The following is a 22269-nucleotide window of genomic DNA, read 5'->3' as shown; positions in this document are numbered from 1 at the left end:
ATCATAATCTTCAACACGTATTACATGAATTAAAAAAAATATGAATTATATTATTTTATATATACACAGAGGTGATATTTTTTAATTTTACAAATAGATTTATATATGATTGTCACATATTAATTTAATAATTTATATAATTAATTGTTTTTTAAATACATATTAAATGGAAATATTATAATTTTTTAAATTCGTTTCTGAAGCATAAAAATTTTACCATTTTATTAGATACGGGGAATTTGGGTTGTATTATGTTTATAAAATAATTTCCCTTCTATCAAAAAAGAGGATAAGTAATTTCCCATACGCGGCCTTATAAAAGCCCAGAAATGACGTCGGCCCTGACCTCCACGTGTGCAAGGGCCGAAGCCATCATGCACGATTCCTGTTGGTTCCTTCACTAGGACATCGTCAACCGAAAACGCGTGTGAGGATGATGGCATGGCAGTTTCGTAGATATTTCTCAAATTCAAGCCGTATAAATACCCGCCAAGACTTATATACTACTGCCTTAAGTTTTCCCTCCCAACGCATTCCCTTGACCACTCCATAAAAGACCAAAATGAAAAGATGAAAAGTAAAAGAAAGTGAGGGCAAATGCGAGGAAGTGAGGGAAACTGAGAAGAGAAGAAGATATGAAAAAAAGAGAAAAAATGAAGCACATTTTCAAGAAGCTACACATAGGAAGCAGTCATGAACCTAATCGGACTTCGACAAACGACACGTCGCCATCGCCGTCGGAGTCATGCTCTACCGATCATCAGCGAACGATGTCCGGGAATTCTCCGGGGAGTCCTTCAACAACGACGATGTCATCATCTCCGGTGACCACGACGACGGTACCGGTATCGACGAGCATGGGATTGAGCACGCCAACACCGACGTTGGCCACGAATAATCGAGCATCGGATTATATGTTATCGGAGGAAGAGTTTCAGGTGCAGTTGGCTCTAGCTATAAGTGCTTCGAATTCAGAGGATCCGGAGAAGGATCAGATCCGAGCGGCGACGATTTTGAGCTTAGGGAGTCATCATCGGATGGATTTAGGGTTAGGGAGGGATAAGGATGATTTCGTGGCGGAGGTTTTGGCCAGGCAGTATTGGGTAAGTGTTTTTTTGTTTTGGTTAGTTTTTCCTTCTTGTCTTTTGATTTTTTTTCATTGAATTGGAATTTTTGGCGAATTAAATTGGATGAATGTGCTTGAATTATGATTTTTTTTTAAAGTTTCGGACAAGTTACTGTACTGAATTTTAGTGGAAAAGCTTGAATAAATTGTGATTTTATTGGAATAATGGTAGCTAGTAATGAATTATTGTTATTTTATCTGTTTTGATCTGACTCGGAAGTGGGTTGCTTTATTTTTGAAAATTGAAAGATCTGGAAATTGAACTAGAGTGAATTGTTGTGAATTAGCTTCAATTTGGAGGTTATTTGCATGGTTTTTTGTTAGGGTTTGGATTGATGGTGATTAGGGCAAGTGACTGTTGAATGAGGTAAAAATGATGTACTGGTTTGCTTCTTGTGAAATTGTGGTGGATAAGCTGGAATTAGCAGCTATCACTTGGGCTTTGATAGTTTCTTGGGATCTTGGTGTTTGCAAAAAGTGTTTTAGATGTTTTCTCTTCCTTTGATATTTTGAGGGTTGAATTGTAAATTTGGTGAATCTAATTAAAGTGAATGAGCTTGAATCAGGAGTGTTTAGTACTTTAGTTGCTGCTAGTGATTGGTTTTTGGATTGATTGATTAGGGCAAGTCATGGTTTAAATTTGATTTTTGGAATCTTATATATGGTAAATATTAGCGGCAAAAGCTTGAAATAATTGTGGTTTTACTAGAATTAGGCAGATTATACTTAAAATATTTCATATCTGCTTTTGTTCACATTTTGAACTGGCTTGATTTACTTATGAAGAATGAAATACCTGGAAATTGAGCCATGTTTTATTGTTGTGAATGAGCTTGAATTTTTATGGTTAGCATTTGATTTTGTTGGTGTTTGGGTTTGATATTGGTGATGGTTAGGACAAGTTACTCTCGAGTTTTGCTTCTTGTGAAACAGTTGAGGGTAAGCCTGAATTAGCAGCTATTACCTAGGTTTCCTTAATGGTCACAGTTGCAGATTTCAGGATATAATCAGTAGCTTGGAGACATTGAAAGATAATAAAGTCAATGGAAACCATTTTATAAGCTGGGGAGTTAATCAATGGTCTTTGATAGTATGTTTTCTATGTGCTCTTAGTCATGGCCTTTTTGTATGGCTCGTTTTGCTTTAGTTGATGTTTGGTGTTTTGGCCTTCAATCTTTCCTAGACTCTGTCGTGTGTTGTCTTGCTATTTCCTCCAATCTTTGGATCTATGAAATTTTTTTAATCCATAAAAATTCTGACTGCTTCTATAACTAGTTTGTGATTGATTCTAGCCTAGGTAATATAACTATTTACTGTTTGGAACTTGATTATGATCATTTGGGCTGATCAAGTCTTCCATTCCTGTCATGTCTGGCTATTTCTTGAGTTATTTTATGTAGATTGACTGGTTGGGATGTTTGATTCACCAGGAATACAATGTCCTTGATTATGAGGAAAGAGTGGTGGATGGTTTTTATGATGTATATGGGCTCTCCACAGATTCAGGAATCCAAGGAAAAATGCCATTGCTTGCTGATCTTGAAACAAATCTGGGGAATTCTGGCTTTGAAGTTGTAATTGTCAATCGAACAATTGACCCAGCCCTAGAAGAGTTGTTGCAAATTGTGCACTGTATTGCATTAGATTGCCCTGCAACCAATGTTGGTATTCTAGCACAAAGGCTCGCCGAACTTGTTACAGGACATATGGGTGGACCTGTTAAAGATGCTAATGTAATATTGGCCAGATGGACAGAAAGAAGCACAGAGCTCAGAACATCTCGCCATACAAGTGTGTTGCCAATTGGATCCATAAATATAGGCCTGTCTCGGCATCGTGCTTTACTCTTCAAGGTTAGTTTTTGAACTTTGATCAGTGACTTCAGCTCTCTATATAAATATGGTTATTCTAGCTATACCTAGTTTTCAAAATTGGGTTCAGAACAGTCATATGCTATTCTGGCAGCATGTCTGTTTCTTTGAGCAATTTTTTAAGGGATAATCCCTTGAATTTTTGTAGGGGCTGGGATTACGAACCCTGCCCTGCAGGACTGCCACCCTCTCGATGGGGTGGGCAGAACAATGGGGCTATGCCCCAGGTTCTAATATTTAAGTAGTAAGATTTAGAAACAGAATTTGCCTGTCTCTCAGATCAGGGGTAATTATTATCCAACTGGATGATTTAACTTGGTTCTTTTAGTGATCCTTCCAAGTACTTATAATTATTATATTCTCTATGCCCTTTTATGTAGGTGTTGGCAGATAGCATAAGGTTACCTTGTAGACTGGTAAAAGGCAGTCATTACACTGGTATTGAGGATGATGCTGTAAATATAATAAAGCTGGAGGATGAAAGGTTATAGTTTGTGCTCATTTCTTAACTTGATTTTACTTCTATTTAGGTCTAATCTTGTGTTTTTTTACCTCCAGGGAGTTTTTGGTTGATCTAATGGCAGCTCCTGGTACACTTATACCTGCTGACATTTTAAGTGTAAAAGATACTACTTTTAAGCCATACAATCCAATAATTAGCAACATATCAACTCTTCAGTCATCTGATGATGGTGTTTACTCAAGAGCAAAGCCACTTAACGGTGAAGGTAGTAGTCAAAATCCTGCAATCAATAATAGTCTGCCCTTGGATTGGGGGTCAAGTTCTGGAACTGCAGAATCCTTGCCTTCATTATCAGGCACAAGTGGTGATTCTGGTGTTGGTTCTTCTGGATTATCTAACAGAGTGACCCCTAATCAGTTGGACCATCTTCCTTCAACTGCCATTGGAACTTCAGTCTATAAAGGGAGTCGTGGGGCCAATGTTGTTGGTGATGGCATGAGGATGAATGTCAATGTAGTACCATATAGTCAGAGTTGTCAAGAGGACCCTAAAAGTCTTTTTGCTGATCTTAACCCATTCCAGATAAAAGGAACGGGCAAAAGTTCCCTGCAAAACAAACCTACAGAGACCAAAGCTGATGAGCTTCAGAGACAGAGAAATAATGTTGTTGTGGGGCGACCGCCAGTACCATTGATGTGGAAGAATCGACCTGCTTATAATGAGGTTCCTCAGAAAAAGGACTACAATTATATGGAGGGCCTCTTTCCAAAAATCAACCGTGAACCTAATGATTTTAATCAGTCATCATCAGCTTCCACCAGCTCTACCAAACCTGAAAAGGTCTATCCTCATGGTTTTAAGTCACCTGGTGATTTTGATATATCTACTAGAGATAATAAAATCAGGAGTTCTTCCTCTTGTACCGGGTCATCTTTGGCATCTACTACCAGTCAGTTCAATAGCTCACCACTGGCTGAGGATGGAGGTACTAAATTTAAGGAAGAGAATCTCAGGAATGGGCAGGATTTACAAAATAACACAGGGAACTTGGCTAACGAGCAAGATAATGAGATTGGTTTCCATGATCATAGAAAGTACACACAGGAGAGCTATATGGGGAATAATCTTAAATTAAAGGATCCAGAAAATCTTAGCGCATCAGTTGATTCCAGCATAGGCAGGGTTGATCAACTATTTGATGATGTAGATGTAGGTGAATGTGAAATTCCTTGGGAAGACTTGGATATTGGTGAAAGAATTGGACTAGGTAATGGATATGGCTCATTTTAGTTCTTTATTACAAGTGGCAAGTTTTGTAATTATGCAAAGGTCAATTATTGTCTATAAATTGTAAGGTTAGTTAGACTTGTATATTGTGTTTGTTATTTTGGAAATGTTCCCCTTTTTGATAGTTGAGCTCTTCTTATTCCTCATGAAAAACTTAAGAGTTTTAGATGCAGTAAGGTATTTTGATACTTGCTTTGCCAGAACTTATACTTTATTTTGGAAGTTTTCTAATTCTTATTAAAAAAAATTTTTGTGAGTAGGTTCATATGGAGAGGTCTACCATGCTGATTGGAATGGCACGGTTAGTTTATTCTCTTTTTGTACTTCAGTATTTCATAGTTATTGCAGTTTTCACTTTTTATGTCACTTCTGTGCCATCATCTACTAAGGGCTAGAGGAATTAGGTTTTAAGGTATTTAGAGAATTATTTATCAAAGGCATCATAGTGGGAATAGTGTGTTTTTAACTGAACCATAAATATACTTTTCTGGAATGATGTCATGAACTAAAATACTTAGGAGTTGTTTTAAAAATCAAAAGATTTCTCATTTTGTTGGTGGTAATGGTTATTGAACTGCAGGAGGTTGCTGTAAAGAAGTTCCTAGACCAGGATTTTTCAGGTGCTGCTTTGGCTGAGTTCAAAAGAGAAGTAAGTAACTCTTCAGCATTTATATTTCTGTCTCAAAATGATAGTAAAATGTATTGTGAGATATTTTAATTTATTCATTCTTCTCAATTAAATAATTGGCCATATACAAACTTAAGTCAAACTGCCATGGCAAACCTCCATGTCTAAGGCCATGGCAGTTAAGCCCAAATAACTGATCCTGGTTTTTCTTTTTGCTTTTTAACTTAAGGTGCGAATAATGCGTAGACTGCGTCATCCAAATGTTGTTCTTTTTATGGGTGCCGTTACTCGTCCTCCAAACCTCTCTATCATTACCGAGTTTCTTCCGAGGTAAGAGTCTGTGATTGCATATTCTTATCTTCTTAATGAGACAAACTTTATGCAAAGTAACACAGATACAATATGAGGTTGGCTGTCTATGACTGCTAGCGTGCATGTGTATTCATTTGACACGCCTGCAGATGCAGTATTTGGTGTTCTAAATTCTGCAATGTCATTTGGTTTTCCAGAGGAAGCTTATACAAGATTCTTCATCGTCCTCAATGCCAAATTGATGAGAAGCGTAGAATTAAGATGGCTCTTGATGTGGTATGGAATTATTGCTTCTGCAATTGTTTTATCTATGTTTTGACAACCGTATAATAATTTCAAATTTTGTTCATTTTGCAGGCAAGGGGCATGAATTGCCTACATACCAGCACACCAACCATTGTTCACCGTGATTTGAAGTCTCCTAATCTTTTAGTTGATAAAAACTGGAATGTGAAGGTAAATGATGTTTCAATGTCTTCATTTTTTGTGTTCCAATTTTTTTCTTTTATATTTATTTTTGCAAGTGTTACTCCCCCAAACATTCTCAATCTTGCTGTAGTCATTGCAAAATCTGGTGACAGTTCTCTATTGATCTAGTGGAGTTGGCTTGAGTGTTGAGCTATAATGGCTAGTTCTTACTTCCTCTTTCTGTTGATTCGATGCTTGTGTATGAATAGCATTATAGCAGTTCTCTCAGATTATGGATTTGCTAGTTTGTTTCTTATTGTTGCAAACTTTAATCTTGGCAACTTATTTTTATTGGTCACTTGTTTTTTGTTTCTAACTCGTGAAGCGCTGTTTTGTATATTATTAGTTTTACAGTGGAAAACTAACTAAATGTGTTTAATGTATAAAATCATCAAATACAACCTGCATAAATGTGAAGTCATAACAAGTTGGTAGTATTGTAGTCTGTGCATGTGCTTCTTTAAACTTTCTGGAGCTGCTAGTATTCAACCACGCCCTCTTTGGTTTATGCATCACTTAGGCTGCTTATCAATTATGAGATAGTTATATATGAGTTATCTACCCTTGTGGGGGCATGATTACACTGATTGACATATCTGATCTGGCATTTGATTGCATTCTGACACTTATGCTCATAATCTTATCCCATGTAGAATTAATGATTCCACTGGCTATAAACACCTTAAGACAAATTAAAAAAAAAAGAGAAAAAAGGCGTGAATTTTTTGAAACAACCTTTTTGTTGTTTTCCCAGCTAACTCAGGTTGTTCATGTATTAAATGCATAACTTGAAAATTGAAAACTAACACATTTTTAAAGAAACGAATAAGAGATGAAGGATGGCTGCTGTTAAATTCTTGCAGTGCAACCACTCATTGATAGCAAAACTGAATTATGCAGGTCTGTGATTTTGGGTTGTCACGCTTGAAGCATAATACCTTTCTATCATCCAAATCAACTGCAGGAACAGTGAGCGTCTTGACCTAGTATTTATTCTGAAGATATTGATACAATATGCAGCTTTTGTTATATTGACGTTCTTTCTACATGTCTCTGATTGAATTGACCTTTTTGTCTTAGCCTGAGTGGATGGCACCAGAAGTACTTCGCAATGAGCCATCAAATGAGAAGTGAGTTGTTTCTCCAGTTAATCCAGTTTTTATCCTTGGTTAGCAGATTGCTTAGTCCGGTATATTTCAACTGATTGTGCAATGCCTGTCATGTTGGTTTTCTGAGAATATGGTGAAGATAAGAAAATGTTAAAATTACATACCTTTATAGCAGCCCAAAAAGTCACCATGCTAATTACCAAGCTATCTGCCTTATTCTGTTGTCTCCATATAATTGCTTTAAATTACTTGATTAATTTTGTAGAAATTGTCCGTTGGCAATTTCTGACTGTGGCTAACTGTTCTTGATGGTTAGAGTTAAGATAACCAAGCTTAGATCTAACGGCATCTTTTGTTGAACGTATAGATGTGATGTTTATAGCTTTGGAGTCATTCTTTGGGAGCTTGCTACTCTGAGATTGCCTTGGAGTGGCATGAATCCGATGCAAGTTGTGGGGGCAGTTGGTTTCCAGAATCGTCGCCTTGACATTCCCAAGGAAGTCGATCCCTTGGTTGCAAGGATAATTTGGGAATGTTGGCAGACGTAAGTAAAAATATACTCGAACTCTACACTCAATGAGTATATCCTCTTTTGCAATATTAAATCCAGTCTAATTTATTACCTTATTGTTCCTAGTGATCCAAATTTGCGACCTTCATTCGCACAGCTTGCAGTAGCTTTGAAGCCCTTGCAGCGGCTCGTTATTCCATCACATCAAGACCAATCAAGCTCGCCTTTGCCACAAGAGATTTCAGTAAATTCTACACCCTGAAATGTTCCCAAGTCCTCAATTGTGAATGAGAAGCATCCTGTTTCTTTCCCTTCGATGAGGGTAATGTATTCAAATTTTCGACGAAGGAATGCAAGGTAGGAGAGAGAAAGGCTCTTAGGCGAATGGTTTGTGTTCATATTAATGTACTCATGTATTGTTGCCCCTGCTGCACAAAAACTAGCAGCAGTTTTTGTACAGTCGGATGTCCATAGTTTTGTTCAAAAAGAACCAAAAGTTTGTAATGTATATGTCAAAAAACTCTGTACAACAAAGGGAAAAAAAGTTGTCATTATGAATCAAAAGAATTTTTAGTTCCATTATATGCATGAATTAATCTTGTACTAATATATGTATATAGTGATTAGCATCTTCCTAGCTCAATAATATCTAGGAAAACTAAGCAAAAGAAATGTGACCGTCACATGGGTTCTATTCTTTCTTACAAGTTTAAAATCAATTCTATTCCTTGATGGAATGGGTTCTGTCTGCCATATTTTATATATTGTTTTTTTTTACCATTAATAAAAAATTAAATAAATTTTAATATTACTTATTACGAATTTATATTTATTCAAGATCTATTTCATTTTTTATTGATATGAAATCTATAATATATTAACATTATTACCAACTCCTGCAGAACACATGCGAAGTTTTAAACTTTGGACTTCGATTTTAATTTTTCTTGATTTTCAATTGAAAACATTGAATTTTATTTAATCTCACGACAATTCATAAAACTACAGGAGATATTTCATTGTAAAATTGTTTTTTCCTATTTTGGTTTAATCTCACAAAATATAGACAGGATTCAATCCCATTTCCAAACAACATTTTTCTTTAATCCATCAATAGACTAGGGCTCCAGTAAAGTCGCCTTATTATTCTAAAGCCTTTTTAGAATCCAAGAAGACAACAAAAACCATCCATTAGAAAGATCCATGTGCTGCTTGACAACCAAGTTCTCTGCTCCATATTTCAAACCTCATGATCTTGACATTTTGAAGCTAGGATGGTTTATCTCAAGGCTCGAAAACCATATTCTCCGCTTCCCGCTTCACAGACTCGAACAGCACGGAAGAGAGATAACGCTCTCCAAAGCTAGGGAAGATCACCTGTTTAGGTTCAAAATTAAAAGATTAGTATTAGATTCAACTAGCTAGGGGTGCCGGAAAAGAAAAGGTATTTTATTGAGTCCTGGAATCTTATACCATGGAAAACATTATACATGACCTAATGATATAGTTTTGTTTAACAAGAATGCACATCCCCTCAAATGAGAATAAAATACCATAGTCCCTATAATTTAGCACAAGCATATAGAACCAAGAACACTACATTATATGTAATCAAATCACCCTATAATCATGCATATACCGGTATTTGTCAAGTCAGAGTCTTTTGACATAAATGTCACAATAATCCTTTTTAATTGATGTCATTCATCTTTGTCTGTATTGCCTCATGGTATGTTCCGACAGAATGATGCAGGAGTGACTTCAAAAATAAATAACAAAACTTACAACAATGAGCTTCCCAGCATTTTCTGGCCTCTTGGCTATCTGAATTGCAGCAGCAGCAGCTGCACCAGATGATATACCTACCTGCAATACATGTTTCAAACATTTATCACTAAAGGAAAACGCAGAAAAAATCCAACAGAAACTTCATGGAGTTGAATCATGTTTCCTTGTGAACAAGTACCAAATAAAGCTGTGGACCACTTATCAAATAAAATTACTAAAACTAAAGAAACTTACCAACAATCCTTCTTTCAGAGCAAGTTGCTTTGCTGTTTCAATAGCTTCTTCACTTGATATCTGCAGCCATAAAGGTAACCAATCATTTCAAGGAACAACAATAGCAATACATGCATGGGGGAAAACCTACAATATGAAGAAAGCATGCTGATGTGTCAAATACCACCATATTGCCTTCCCTATAATCATCCATAATATATATTGAATTTTTTATCCCAGCAGGTTAGTGAAATAAGGAAAACTGGTATTCTAAATTATGACATAGGAACTATAATCTGAATAAATAAATGGCGTTGAGACTTACTTGAACAACTTCATCCAGTAAGTTGACTTCTAAAACCCCAGGGATGAAGCCAGCACCAATTCCTTGGATCTTATGTGGTCCTTGAACATTCAAAAACCCAAGCAGTCCATCAATTGATAAAACATTCTTATAATATCTTATGTTTAGCTTGAGGAACATAAGAAAACAATTTTCAATTAATAGGCAAACACATAAAATAATCTAACTACAAGATCTTACGGACAAAAGACAATGCTAATATGCTGGTTATTGAGGGCAAATATAGAAGAGTGTTTTTTTCCTTTTTTTATAATTGGGAGAAGGGGGATTCGAACACTACTTTTAGGTAGGGGGTTCATGCACCAACTAATGAGCCAAATGCTCGGGTGCAAATATAGAAGAGCTTTCAGGGTCAAATTTTCAAATTTCATGTCAATCAAATATTACAATTTGAAATGGAAAAAAGTCACCAAATTAAAGGCTAAATACTTGAACCAAGAAAGTTTAAGAGCTTAATAACTTATCTCTAAACTTTACCTATGGCGAGTGGAGCATCAAGCAAATCATTGTTTACACAGAATGACTTAATAGTTCAATGGAAGATATTTCCTTCTTAATGTTCTTGACATAGAACAAGAACAGGTCAGGAATACTTACTCAACCAGCCCAAGGCTTCCATATGTTTAATATGGAAGAGACCTAGTTAAAAAATGAACCTACATAGCACTGTGTTCTATAGAAGGACCTATAGCCTTAGGATGCACAGAATTAGGAAATCCTCCAACACTTCAGTGTACGAAGCATGGAATGGGTGGGCTACTTCTACCCAGTAAGTCAATCAAACATCAGCATCAACCAACAGAGGAACCTAGTGCATGAAAAGAAGTGGCTATTTAATGAATGCAAGCACCGGAAGTTCTTCAATGCTTAAAAAAAATTAGGCATAAAAACTTAAATGGCTATATCAAATTTTAATATAAATAACCATCAAATGAACAGAGTATAGAGTTGCTGAAAGAAGAAATATTAACCAGACGAAAACGAGCACCAAACACAACTTCTAAGAAAATAGGAAAATCACTAATTAAGAAGTTCTCATAATTACCTTCTAGATACAAAGCACAGTTCCTATCTCTTAGCTAGCTGTTGTAGATTGTAATAAAACAACAGAAGTGCAGAAAATAGAATATGCAGTACAAAGAACAACGTGAACAAGAACATTTTAAATGTTACAACTAACCAGGTTTCCCTCCAGATAGCACTGCACTTTCAACTGGTTCCACACCAATTAGCTGAACAGAAAAAGGCAAGAGGCAATAAGCAACATGAAATCATACATAACTACAGGCAAACACAATTTAGTAATTGAAGTTACAAATATATTACATCTAACAAAAGAACCGAAAGCCTAACCTTAATGTCAGAATTTTGCTCTTTGAGATACTTCCCTGCTCCTGTTACAGTACCTCCAGTCCCAATCCCAGAGACAAGAAAATCTACCTTCCCTCCAGCGCCTTTCCATATTTCTGGCCCAGTTGTCTCATAATGGATCTAAAACAGGAAAAAAAGAATCAAATCATTACTCCGTCCAAGGCTCGGACCACCAAATATGTGTGAAAATGTTTCCAAATGATACCTTTGGGTTGGCAGGGTTTTCAAATTGCTGAAGAATGTAAGAATTAGGAGTCTTTTCCATAATTTCCTCAGCCTTCTGAACAGCCCCTTTCATGCCCCGGGCAGGGTCTGTAAGAACCAGCTCAGCTCCAAAAGCTCGGAGGACCATTCTCCTTTCTAAACTCATTGAAGAAGGCATAGTAATTATGAGTCTATAACACTTCGCAGCTGCCATAAATGCCAATCCTATTCCGGTATTACCACTGGTAGGCTCGATCAGGACACTCTTCAGCATATAGGAACAAGGGAAACTTTGTCAAGTTAAAACTTTTCTCCTTAAGTTTATCACTCAAAACTACAAAGGTAACGTTGACAGGAAAGCAACACAATCAAGAAAATAGCTGGAAGACGACCCTACTTTTGCACATAAAAATCGCGCAGAATTTGGATTTGGATTTAGAAGGAACAAACACTTGCAAGCCCTAGAAACTTCAACAGAAGCCACAATTCTTCTAATTAGGTTACAATTTCTATCTCTGCTAAGCTTTTTTTTTTTTTTCACAATCCTGACATTTTATGTAAGTTTTAATGGTTAATCACAGATGCTTTTCAAGTTGATAACAGCGCATAATTTTATTGTATAGCACAGTGACAATAGTATAATCTACTCAAAACTTTGAAGAGTTAAAGAAACAGATAAAGGATGAGGTTTATAATCCCAATAAGTTTGCACAATCGTTAGTCTCTTTTAACTAGAAAGATAGTTGCTATAATACTTGCACAAGAGCACCATGACTAAAACAATCACTCTATTTCCACAGGATGCGACAAACTTACAAACATTTACCAGCAACAAGGCCAACATTATGAATATCGGCAAAAGAATAGCAGAAGTCAATGTATAATTTTACTTGAAAAGTGACCTAACATAAACTTGAAAATTTGATTAAAAATGTCGAGGTAAGAAAGATCTAAAATACCAACCTCACCGGGTTTAATGAGACCCTTCTCCTCTGCATCTGCAATCATACTGTACCCAATCCTGCAAGCAAAGTAGATTTTGCATCTTAGCAAAGATCACAACTCCAGCCGTAACTGAATGCATCATCATAACAATGATTATATCAAATCGAGTTTGACATGTTTTCTGATACATCTTTGAATGTAAAAAAGGTGGAAATGGTTTAATACCTGTCCTTGACACTGGAGCAGGGTTCCATCGCCTCCAATTTTGCAGCAATTCGAGCCACGCAGCCATCCACAACATTGTTCAGATATACCAATGGCGTTTTACCAACCAACTATTCAAGTCAAACCGACAAGATTAAGGCTAGCAGTAGTTTTCTTAAATTAAACACAAATAAATTCCTATAATTTTGTTTCTGAAGATGAACAATGGGCTTACTTCAGTAACATCTTTGGCAATTAAACTCTTCTCCGCCATTTCTTCTCAAGTTACTGCACAAGCATACAACAGCTGATTTTTTTAGCAAAACAAACTAAACCAATGGACTATTGACTAAGTAGCCACAATTAAAACAAAAAAAAAAAAGACATCTGGAGTGCTTGCAGAACAATTTCAATAACTTAGAAATAGCAATTAGGGACACTTCAAAATTTTACCCTTCAGAAAAAATTGTTGGATTCGTCTACAATTGGTATACAAAACAGACTCTTCGTGAAAGAGAAACAAAGGGACTAGAAATGATCGTGATCTTGATCAATCTAAAAATCAAAACCAAATCCCCTGAAAGTTACAGTAATCAGGAAAAAACACCCATACTCCAAGACATCAAAAAGAACACAAGTAACCAACGAAAACCATAAATCCAACCTTGAAAAACACAAACCAAAACTAAAAAACTTGACAGATGTTAAAGCACCCAAACCCCAAGCTTGAAAATTTCCCAAGAAAGGCAGTTTCTTTTCACGACAACCTTTGAAACAAAAATGATAGATAAGCTAAAATGTTAAAGACTTTAAAGTAATAACCTTAACTAAACTGAGAAACAAGAAAGCACCTTTGTAGCTGAGACTCTCAAAGATAATTCCTGGGATTTTATGTTTGCGCCTCTCAAAACCAACGCCTACCAGCCGGTTATATAGTATACAAACAAAAATACATATAATATTTATTTGGCTTAACGGTGTTGTCCGGTAAAGAAAGTTTGTGACCCCTGGCGTTTGGTGACTTGGGAAAGTCAATACCGTCGCCAGCGTAATGCTTTCCATTTTTGTCTTTGTTTGTACCTTTCTGTAATTTTGGGCCTTTTTTGGGGATATTGTCTAGGCCATGGCCCATGGGTCAATGTCAAAAAGAACATTGACTTTACCCATTCAAAGTCGCTCAAAAGTGTCCTTTCTCTTTTCTTTTACTTAGTGTTTTCTCTATTTTCAATGTCTTAATTTTTTTTTCTTGAATAAGAAATTCGAACTTTAACATCAATCTTTCTTTAAAAAAAAAAAATAATGTCAAGCATAATTTAAATTATTATTTATTTTATTTCCAATCATAAGAGAACATGACTCTATTTCGTAATTTAAAATTGTCTGAAATCTCATGATACCTTCATAAGTTATTAATTTTTTTTATTTAATTTTAATTAAGATTTAAATTAAGTAAAATTATTTTTTTAAAAAAATAGTGGGTTCTGAGTATTGTTTAATTTTTTTTAATTTTGAAAAAATTATCGCCTTTTCCCTATTGCGGTGGTTATGGGTCATCGATCAGTGTCATAGAACATTCATTTTAGCATTTTTAGTCAAACATAGAACTATTGGAATTGCGTAAAGATGCAAATAAGAACATTGACTTTAGCATTTTTTGTCAAACATGGAATTATTGGAATTGCGTAAAGATGCAAATGACTTTTGTTGAATTTCTGATTTTCTTCCCTTATTTTTTCATATCTTTTTATTAGTTTGAAGGGAAAAAAAATAAATATTTTTTAATATCAAATAATTTATTTAAGACATAATATATAAAAAGCTCTTAAATTATTTTAAAAAAATTAAAAATTATTATTATTTTATTGTGTTCAATTATGTCGTTATTTTTTTTATTTTTGTTCGTATAAGCTTTCATAAGTATAATTAATATTATTAGATAAAATATCATTTATCTTTATATGTCATAATATTAACGTATTATGCTGATATGTCGTAATAAATATGATTTCATAGTATAATTATATAATATTTTCACCGTCAATGTCACGTTAATGCCATGAGAACATAAAAATGATAAGTGACATTTTAGTTAATCAGCTATTAATCAAAAAAATTTATTTAATCAAAAATAAAAATATAAGAATTACATTTTTTGAATTATTTAGGTATTTTTTAAAAGTATTAGGCCTTTCCTTAAATCTAGATGATATTAATTGATAGCAAAAGGTCATTTTATGTGAAATTTTAAAATAGATTAAAAACTTATTATCATCTAGAAAAAAATTGTTAATTTATTAATTTCTATATTTGCATATAACATATTATAATATATTTTTAAATTTAATTATATATATAATAATCGAAGAGTCTCTTCTACTTATTTCATTTATTCTAAATTAAATATTTATTAATCATTCCACCGCGTTCCCTTCACTAACCTGGCAGCACTTTAATGGAATGAATAAGTAACATTTTCATATTATATATATATATATATTTAATACCCTTTCTTGGGGGGATAATGATAAGTATTCTAATCCATTATTAGCTGTAATAATTAAAAATTTAACAATAAGATTTGATGGTGTTTGATTGATATCCCTGATCTTAACGTGGAGTTGGGAGTGACAAAGCAAAAGATAATACTAATATGATATATTCATAGGGGCAAAATTTATATAAAAAAATTAAAAACATGGTCCACATGAATATTATTTAATCAATGGACACATGCTATTTCATCACATTACAAGTTATAATACTAAATACAGATATATATAGTTATCTACAAGTTTTCCGGATCTCCTCTGTCAATGTTTGATATGCCGGTCAGTTTTGATCCTCTTTAGATCAGGTTCTCTTTCTTCATCAAAGCCACTACTTTTCTCTTGCTTAAAAAAGGGGAACAGTGTATCGACATCAGTGACTGTTGTTATTAGGGCTATCACAAGAGTACATTGACTTGCTTGCAGTATGATCAGATATGATGTCAAGCTTCAAGTCAATGCAGGCGTCCTGATCCAAATTCACTCTGTTTTCCAGGAGAAGAACTCCAACATTTAAGACGTTGGTAATGACTATCTAAAGCGAGAGAACCATTTAATTTAGTCCCATGCTGGCACTCTGACGGCAATGCTTCGGAAGGAACATCCGGAACCACCTTAGACAAATGAGCGTCGCAATCATTAACAGAAACCAACCCAAGATCTTCAGATGCCCATACTTTCACAGCATCTAATCCTCCCTCCAGGGCTTTGACTAGCATTTGCAATTCATCGATGGTGTAGCGAAGGAGGACAAATCTGTCTTCATCTTGGCATGAGCAGAAATTCTTTACATGTTTCAGACATGCGAATCGCTCAGGAGAGCATTTGCAGCTGCAGGCAGATAGATGCAAGTCGTAGAAGCAAGAGAAACATTCCCTCTCATTTTCCAAATCAAAATCTTTTTCCATCTTTAGCAAGGGTAAATGAGGGTTAAGGCACTTCACTCTTTTCTCCTCCATCTGCACACTCATCCTAACAGCCTTTGTAAGCATTCCATCCTTCCCACAGACACGGTTCCACCTCAAATTCCCTGGAGTTTCTCTGCCAAGAACAAATAACTCCCTGAGAGCTTTAATAGCTTGCCTAGCCGATCCTAAGAGCAGCTTGTCATGGGACAGCGATGTTTTTCGGTGCTGCTCACTGTAGAGCTCCACTGCATGTTGACCATGTTCTAGCCAATCAACAGGAGCAACATTCACTGCCTCTGCACAGTTGAAACCACAATTAAATCCAGAGTGGTATCCCCTCGGAAAGGTAAGAACAAACTCCCCAGAACGTTGTACAGCTCGATAGACTGGTACACCCTCAGCTTTCAGAACTGAAGGAGATAGTTGAGTAACCAATCCATGAAGTAAGTCCGGTTGTTCTTCAAACAAATCAGGCAGATGCTTTCTCATTGCAGCCTCCAAAAAGGAAGCATGGCTTCCGGGCACTCCATACCATATTTTTGGATCACCCCAGTGCATGTAGTTTAGTGAATACAGATGGTGGTCCTCAACATGCCAACAAAATGATGAGAAGCACATCCCAACATAGAGCCATGGCACTACAACTCCAGATATATCACATCCTTCAAACGATAACACTGAACCTGGCAGCCGTGGCAAATTATTTAGGTTCCAACCTGACATTGCATATATATATGCATCACTTCCAGTTCCAGTCAACATAGATGATGATGCCTTAGGAAACCCACTGCCAAAGGTTCCTGTTTCCAAGTCAGCTCCATAATATACCTCAACCTCATCTGTTGGCTGCTCTACTATCCGCCAATATTCACCTTCAATATCCTCCCAAGACGGCTCCCATTTCCTGCATTCATCCACAGGAGGCTTTGAATCCCTTCGAAAGTACATCTCCTTAAATTCATCTGCATGTCTCTGAAATTCTTCAAGAGTGAAGTCTGATCCTGAATGGAACCCAAACTGCTCATCAGCCTCATAAGTTATCTTAGATTCTGAACTAGAATTGGCACGTCTGCTAGTGGCTCCCATTCTTGAATGTCTGCTGCGCTTCCGCTTTCGACTTCTACTCTTCTTTCTCATTGGCTCCCTATTTTGAAGTAAGTCAACTTGCTGAATTCGAGTTGAAAATTTAGCATGTTCCCATATATCTTTGTCTTTAAGAAGACAAGGTGGAGTCCAAGAAGGTGGTGGAACGATCCGACATATACCATATGATTCAGCTTCGGGACGAATCTTTTCTATGTAGGCAAGTGTGTCTTCAAATTCCTCAACAGTTGGATAAAACACTGGTGCAGCATCAATGATAGGCCTGCATGCTTCATCGGGAACCCATCTTGCAGACATCTTTTTCAACTGCTCCATTCACTTGGGAAGGAAAGAATTATGAAATATATATCTAAATTATAAAATAAGGGTTTTTTTTCTTGTAAGTTGTTAGAAAAAAAGGAAAGATTCTAAATTGGCAGAAAGAGTTTTTAGGTTTGTTTGAACGAAGAAATCAGAACACAGTCCAAATCACATTCCTCCCTAATTTAAATAGCAAAAACATATGGCATCAATAATCGCTTTTTGCCCCAATTCAACTAAAACTTTAAAACCAATTCCAGAGAGGAAAGATCTTAATTAATCCCAATCCAACTCTAATTTCCCTCAATTAATTAGCATGAACTACAATATTAAGTAAAAAAAAATCTTTTTTTTTGACTTGGTAAACCGTATAAAAAAGGTAAGGTAAAAGAAAAATTAACCATCAAGCCTATAAAGTTTAAAATATTTATTAAAAAAATGATTTAGGCCCAAATTAAACCTTCAAAAGCTCAGTTCCACAAACCAATTGAGGGTTGGTCTGAACTTGAGCTTTCCCAAGTCCAGCCTTAAACCAAGGCCCAGGAGAAAGTTGGAACAAACCCCAGACTTCCAAAGCCTAGTCCAAAAACATTAGGTCCACATGGAGCGAATAAAAATTTTAAAAAATTTATAAAACGTGTATGTTACACATTTTATTAAAGTTTTTAAAAGAAGAATAATGACTATTAACACTTATTTATAAGTCATAATAATTTATTTTTATTAGTCTTTTATTTAAAAGAGAGATTCAAATTTTGTTTTTTTTTTTTTTAAGAATGAACCCAAAACTTATTCATAATAAAAAATTATTTTTTAAGCAATGTTTTCAAAAACAAAATGCATATTTTATTTTAATTTCGTAACAAAAAAAACTTCCTTAAATAGTGGATTTTGAGTCTTGTCTAACTTTTTTAATTTTAGAAAATTTATCTCCTTTTTCTTTTTGGGATGCCTTTGGGTCATTGGTCAGTGCCATAGAACATTGATTTTTGCATTTTTAGTCAAAGATAGAATTATTGGAGGAATTGCGTAAAGATGCAAAATGGCTGTTTTGAATTTCTGATTTTCTTCCCTTTTTTTTGTATCCTTTTATTAGTTGAAGGGAAAAAAATAAATATTTTTTAAAATCAAATAATTTTTTTAAACATAATATTTAAAAACTCTTGAACTTTTTTAAAAAATTTTAAAATTTTTTATTTTTTGATTATATTTAATTAAGTTTTTATATTTTATTTGAAATCAAATAAATTTTTATTAGTTAAAATGTTTTTTATTTTTATATATCACGTGACATCGACATGATACACTGACGTTTTATAATAAATAATAATGTAACATATTAATATATTATGATAATATAATTAAATGGTATTTTTATATTCTATGTTAGTGCCACGTTAATATCATGTAAATATTAAAATGATAAGTGAAACTTTAGTTAATCAACTATTTATCATAAAAATTTATTTGATTAAAAATAAAAAAATAAAAATTTGATTGAATACATTTTCTTGAATTGTTCATGAGTTTTTAAAAGTAATATGCCTTTATTTAAATCCAAATGACATAAATTGATAGCGAATGATCATTTTATGTGAATTTTAAAATAAATTAAAAACTTATTATCATCTAGAAGAAATTGTTAATTTATTAATTTCTATATTAGCATATAACATATTATCATATATTTGTTGATTTAATTAAATAACTAATAATTGAACAATCTCTTCTACTTATTTTCATTTATTCTAAATTAAATATTTATTAATAATTCCACAACGTTCCCTTCACTAACCCGGTAGCATCTTAATGGAATGAATAAATAACATTTTCATATATATTTAGTATCTTTTTCAGGGGATAATGATAAGTATTTTAATCCATCATTAGCTGTGATAATTAAAAAATTTAACAATAAGATTAGGTGGGATTTATTTTTAATTATTTTATTAATTATTATTAAAAACATGATCCACGTGAATATTATTCTATCAATGGGCACATGCTATTTTATCATGGTACAAGTTATAATACTAAAAAATAAATACATATAATTATATTTTCTTATTTTATGTAGTATTTGGATCAAATCTACCTATTATATCTGATTAATACAGTTGATCTTCAGTTGTTGAGAGAACAGAACCGTCAACCAAACTGATTAGTTTCAGAGAGAGAGAGAGGAGGAGAAACATGGAGGAAGCAAAAGGTGTTGTGAAGCACGTATTGCTAGCAAAGTTCAAAGATGAAACCACAGCTGAGAAGATTGAGGAACTCATCAAAGGCTATGCCAATCTTGTCAATCTCATTGAACCTATAAAAGCTTTTCAATGGGGCAAGGATGTCAGCATTGAGAACCTGCATCAAGGTTTCACTCATGTGTTTGAATCCGCATTTGAAAGTACTGAGGGCATTGCAGAATATGTGGCTCATCCTGTTCATGTCCAATTCGCAACCTTGTTCCTAGGCCACCTGGAGAAGGTACTTGTTATTGACTACAAGCCCACCGTTGCTCGTTGCTAAGTTGAAAAAAGTATAGAACTTGTTGTCTTGTCAGGTATCCTGCAATCTAGTTTCTGAATGTTGAGTTTTTCATGGTTCTTGTCCTGTCTGTTGGATTAAATAGAAAGATATCTTGACAACGTCTTGACGTCCTGTATCAACGCTGTTCTTGTTCTGGAATGTTTCTTTTGACACAAACATTGGGCTTGAGTGATTCCACCAGGGTCACCAAAGCTCAAAATTTGAATACAATCTTTGTTTTTTTTTAAAAAAAAAAATTGATTAATATCATTTTGTTTTCTTTTCTGCACGTATATTTATTTTAATTTTAAATTACTTAATATAAAAATTAAAATTTCTTAACTTATCACAATTCACACCAATACCTCTAAAATATACGATTTTTTGATTTACTGTCCATATTAACGCCTATGATGTATATTGTTCACTTTAACTCATTGACTTCACAGTTTTATCTCACAAAAGGCACGTCACATATTGAAAGTGGTATGAATCCTTAAATGTTTAATGTTAGTCACAAAATTCCACATCTAAGAAAAAATTCTAACAAAGAGTTTTCAAGAAACTTCCAACAGATGTAAGTGAGGATGTCATAGTGATAAGCCACAAATTTCATATCGACTATGTACTAAAGTAAGTAATACACTTGTGAGGTATCTTTGTGAGATAAAACCGTAAGGTCAACGGGCCAAAACAAACAATAACTCATAGAGATTGTGTGGATCATGACAATTAGTATAAGAGTGGACTCTGAGTACTACTGATGTGTCATTGAAGATGGTGAGCCTTTGTTGAAGGCAGTGTGCCCTTGTTGAAGTGACGGAGGATGCAAAAGCACTCACATGGACATGAATTACATATTGTCAAGCAAATGCTTCCAATGAAAATAAGAGAGGGGATACCTTGGCCCTAAAAAAGGAAACCATGAATCTCACATCGGTTAATACTGTAGGAGTTCACACCACTTTGACTTGTGAGGCATTTTTTGTGAGATAAAATTATAATATCTCATAATAGTTAATATGGATCGTGACACCTAATATTACTCCAATACCCTTCTTTAGGAGCTTCTCTTCGATGGGCATCTGTGTGATGCCCAGTGCCACTTTAGTAACCTTCTTTAAGAGCTTTTTTTTTATATGAAATTTAAAATAGTATTTTTTTTTTATGTGAGATTCACATAATTTCATACTAAGACTAGGACACTAGAAAATATATTTAATTATTGGGGATAAATATTTTATTACATGCGAAATATATTTCAATTATTTAATTAAAATCTAAACTTTGGTTCATCAACTAATAGATGACTATAAAGTTTACGGTATTGAGTAAAAGGCAGCATATACGCCCAAACAAAATCAGACCCAAAATTAAGCCTTCTCAAGCCCAGGTCTACAAACCAATGGAGAGTTGGTCTGAACTCAAGTCTAGCCTTAAACCAAGGCCCAAGGGAAAATTGAAACCCTCCCAAGACTTCCAAAGCCCAGCTCAAAAACATTGAGTCAAAGTCCAATACATAAAAAATAAAAAACTTTGTCACGTTTAATTACCGAAATAGATAAAAATAAAATAAAATAATTATTATACAGTTTGATATGATAAATAAAATAAAATAAAAATAGTTATTATGATTTATAATAGTTTTTAGTTGGTAAAATAATTTTAGAATAAAAACGAAATATAAAATAAAAAGATAAAAATATTTTTTATTAAATATTATTATTTTATTTTTAAAATATTAACATTTTATTTATAATCTACTTATTAATATTATAAAATATTAATATTTAAAATATTATAAAATATTAATATTTTATTTATAAGTTAATAATTGATTTTTTAAAATATTAATATTTTATTTATAATTTAAATGCTATTATGATTATTTAGTTTTATTTAATTTTATCTTTTAATTTTCATAAAAATATTAATTTTAACTTTTAAATATTAATAATTTATAATTTATTTAAAATATTAATAATTGATTATTTAAATATTAATATTTTATTTATAAGTTAATC

At 33.9% G+C, this 22269-nt stretch overlaps 3 protein-coding genes and 1 pseudogene across 4 annotated transcripts; 2 read left to right on the top strand and 2 right to left on the bottom strand.

The window, feature by feature from the left end:
• Positions 1–514: 514 nt before the first annotated feature.
• EDR1 (Protein kinase superfamily protein) lies at positions 515–8373 on the top strand. The gene is made up of 13 exons (XM_021426414.2): positions 515–1103; positions 2557–2979; positions 3378–3481; positions 3556–4727; positions 5008–5048; positions 5328–5396; positions 5605–5705; positions 5885–5963; positions 6045–6143; positions 7056–7124; positions 7236–7285; positions 7632–7808; positions 7902–8373. The coding sequence occupies exons 1-13, from the start codon at positions 636–638 to the stop codon at positions 8035–8037; spliced, it is 2988 nt and encodes a 995-aa protein (XP_021282089.1). The 5' UTR covers positions 515–635; the 3' UTR covers positions 8038–8373.
• Positions 8374–8726: 353 nt separating this feature from the next.
• On the bottom strand, positions 8727–13856 carry LOC110414979 (cysteine synthase). Of its 2 annotated transcripts, none has more exons than XM_021426416.2 (11): positions 13716–13856; positions 13100–13152; positions 12886–12995; positions 12679–12736; positions 11717–11980; positions 11494–11631; positions 11321–11372; positions 10102–10181; positions 9798–9857; positions 9561–9641; positions 8727–9152 (listed from the first exon to the last, which is right to left on the bottom strand). In XM_021426416.2, the coding sequence occupies exons 2-11, from the start codon at positions 13136–13138 to the stop codon at positions 9060–9062; spliced, it is 975 nt and encodes a 324-aa protein (XP_021282091.1). In that variant the 5' UTR covers positions 13139–13152; positions 13716–13856; the 3' UTR covers positions 8727–9059. The 2 variants fall into 2 exon arrangements, with proteins under 2 accessions (XP_021282091.1, XP_021282092.1); XM_021426417.2 differs by having other exon boundaries at positions 13687–13810.
• Positions 13857–15674: 1818 nt separating this feature from the next.
• LOC110415643 (lysine-specific demethylase JMJ18-like) lies at positions 15675–17737 on the bottom strand. Its single transcript, XM_021427343.2, is given in 3 exon segments — positions 15675–15789; positions 15791–15936; positions 15938–17737. Coding segments are annotated over 3 exon segments (2061 nt in total).
• Positions 17738–19915: 2178 nt separating this feature from the next.
• Positions 19916–20411, top strand: LOC110414980 (stress-response A/B barrel domain-containing protein HS1 pseudogene; annotated as a pseudogene).
• Positions 20412–22269: the final 1858 nt, after the last annotated feature.

This window comes from Theobroma umbraticum, unplaced genomic scaffold (assembly GCF_002168275.2).
Source record: "Theobroma umbraticum cultivar Fairchild unplaced genomic scaffold, ASM216827v3 scaffold_147.0, whole genome shotgun sequence".
Classification (NCBI taxonomy): Eukaryota; Viridiplantae; Streptophyta; class Magnoliopsida; order Malvales; family Malvaceae; genus Theobroma; species Theobroma umbraticum.
This window is presented reverse-complemented; position numbering and strand designations above follow the sequence as displayed.

Excerpts from the sequence above, each read along its gene's own strand:
- EDR1 (XM_021426414.2), top strand. The coding sequence starts at position 636 with ATGAAAAAAAGAGAAAAAATGAAGCACATTTTCAAGAAGCTACACATA. Across the intron at positions 2,980-3,377 it reads ATCGTGCTTTACTCTTCAAG|GTGTTGGCAGATAGCATAAG; the intron begins GTTAGTTTTTGA and ends CCTTTTATGTAG. Across the intron at positions 5,049-5,327 it reads ATGCTGATTGGAATGGCACG|GAGGTTGCTGTAAAGAAGTT; the intron begins GTTAGTTTATTC and ends ATTGAACTGCAG.
- LOC110414979 (XM_021426416.2), bottom strand. The coding sequence starts at position 13,138 with ATGGCGGAGAAGAGTTTAATTGCCAAAGATGTTACTGAA. Across the intron at positions 12,737-12,885 it reads TGCTCCAGTGTCAAGGACAG|GATTGGGTACAGTATGATTG; the intron begins GTATTAAACCAT and ends CTTTGCTTGCAG. Across the intron at positions 9,642-9,797 it reads CTCTGAAAGAAGGATTGTTG|GTAGGTATATCATCTGGTGC; the intron begins GTAAGTTTCTTT and ends CATGTATTGCAG.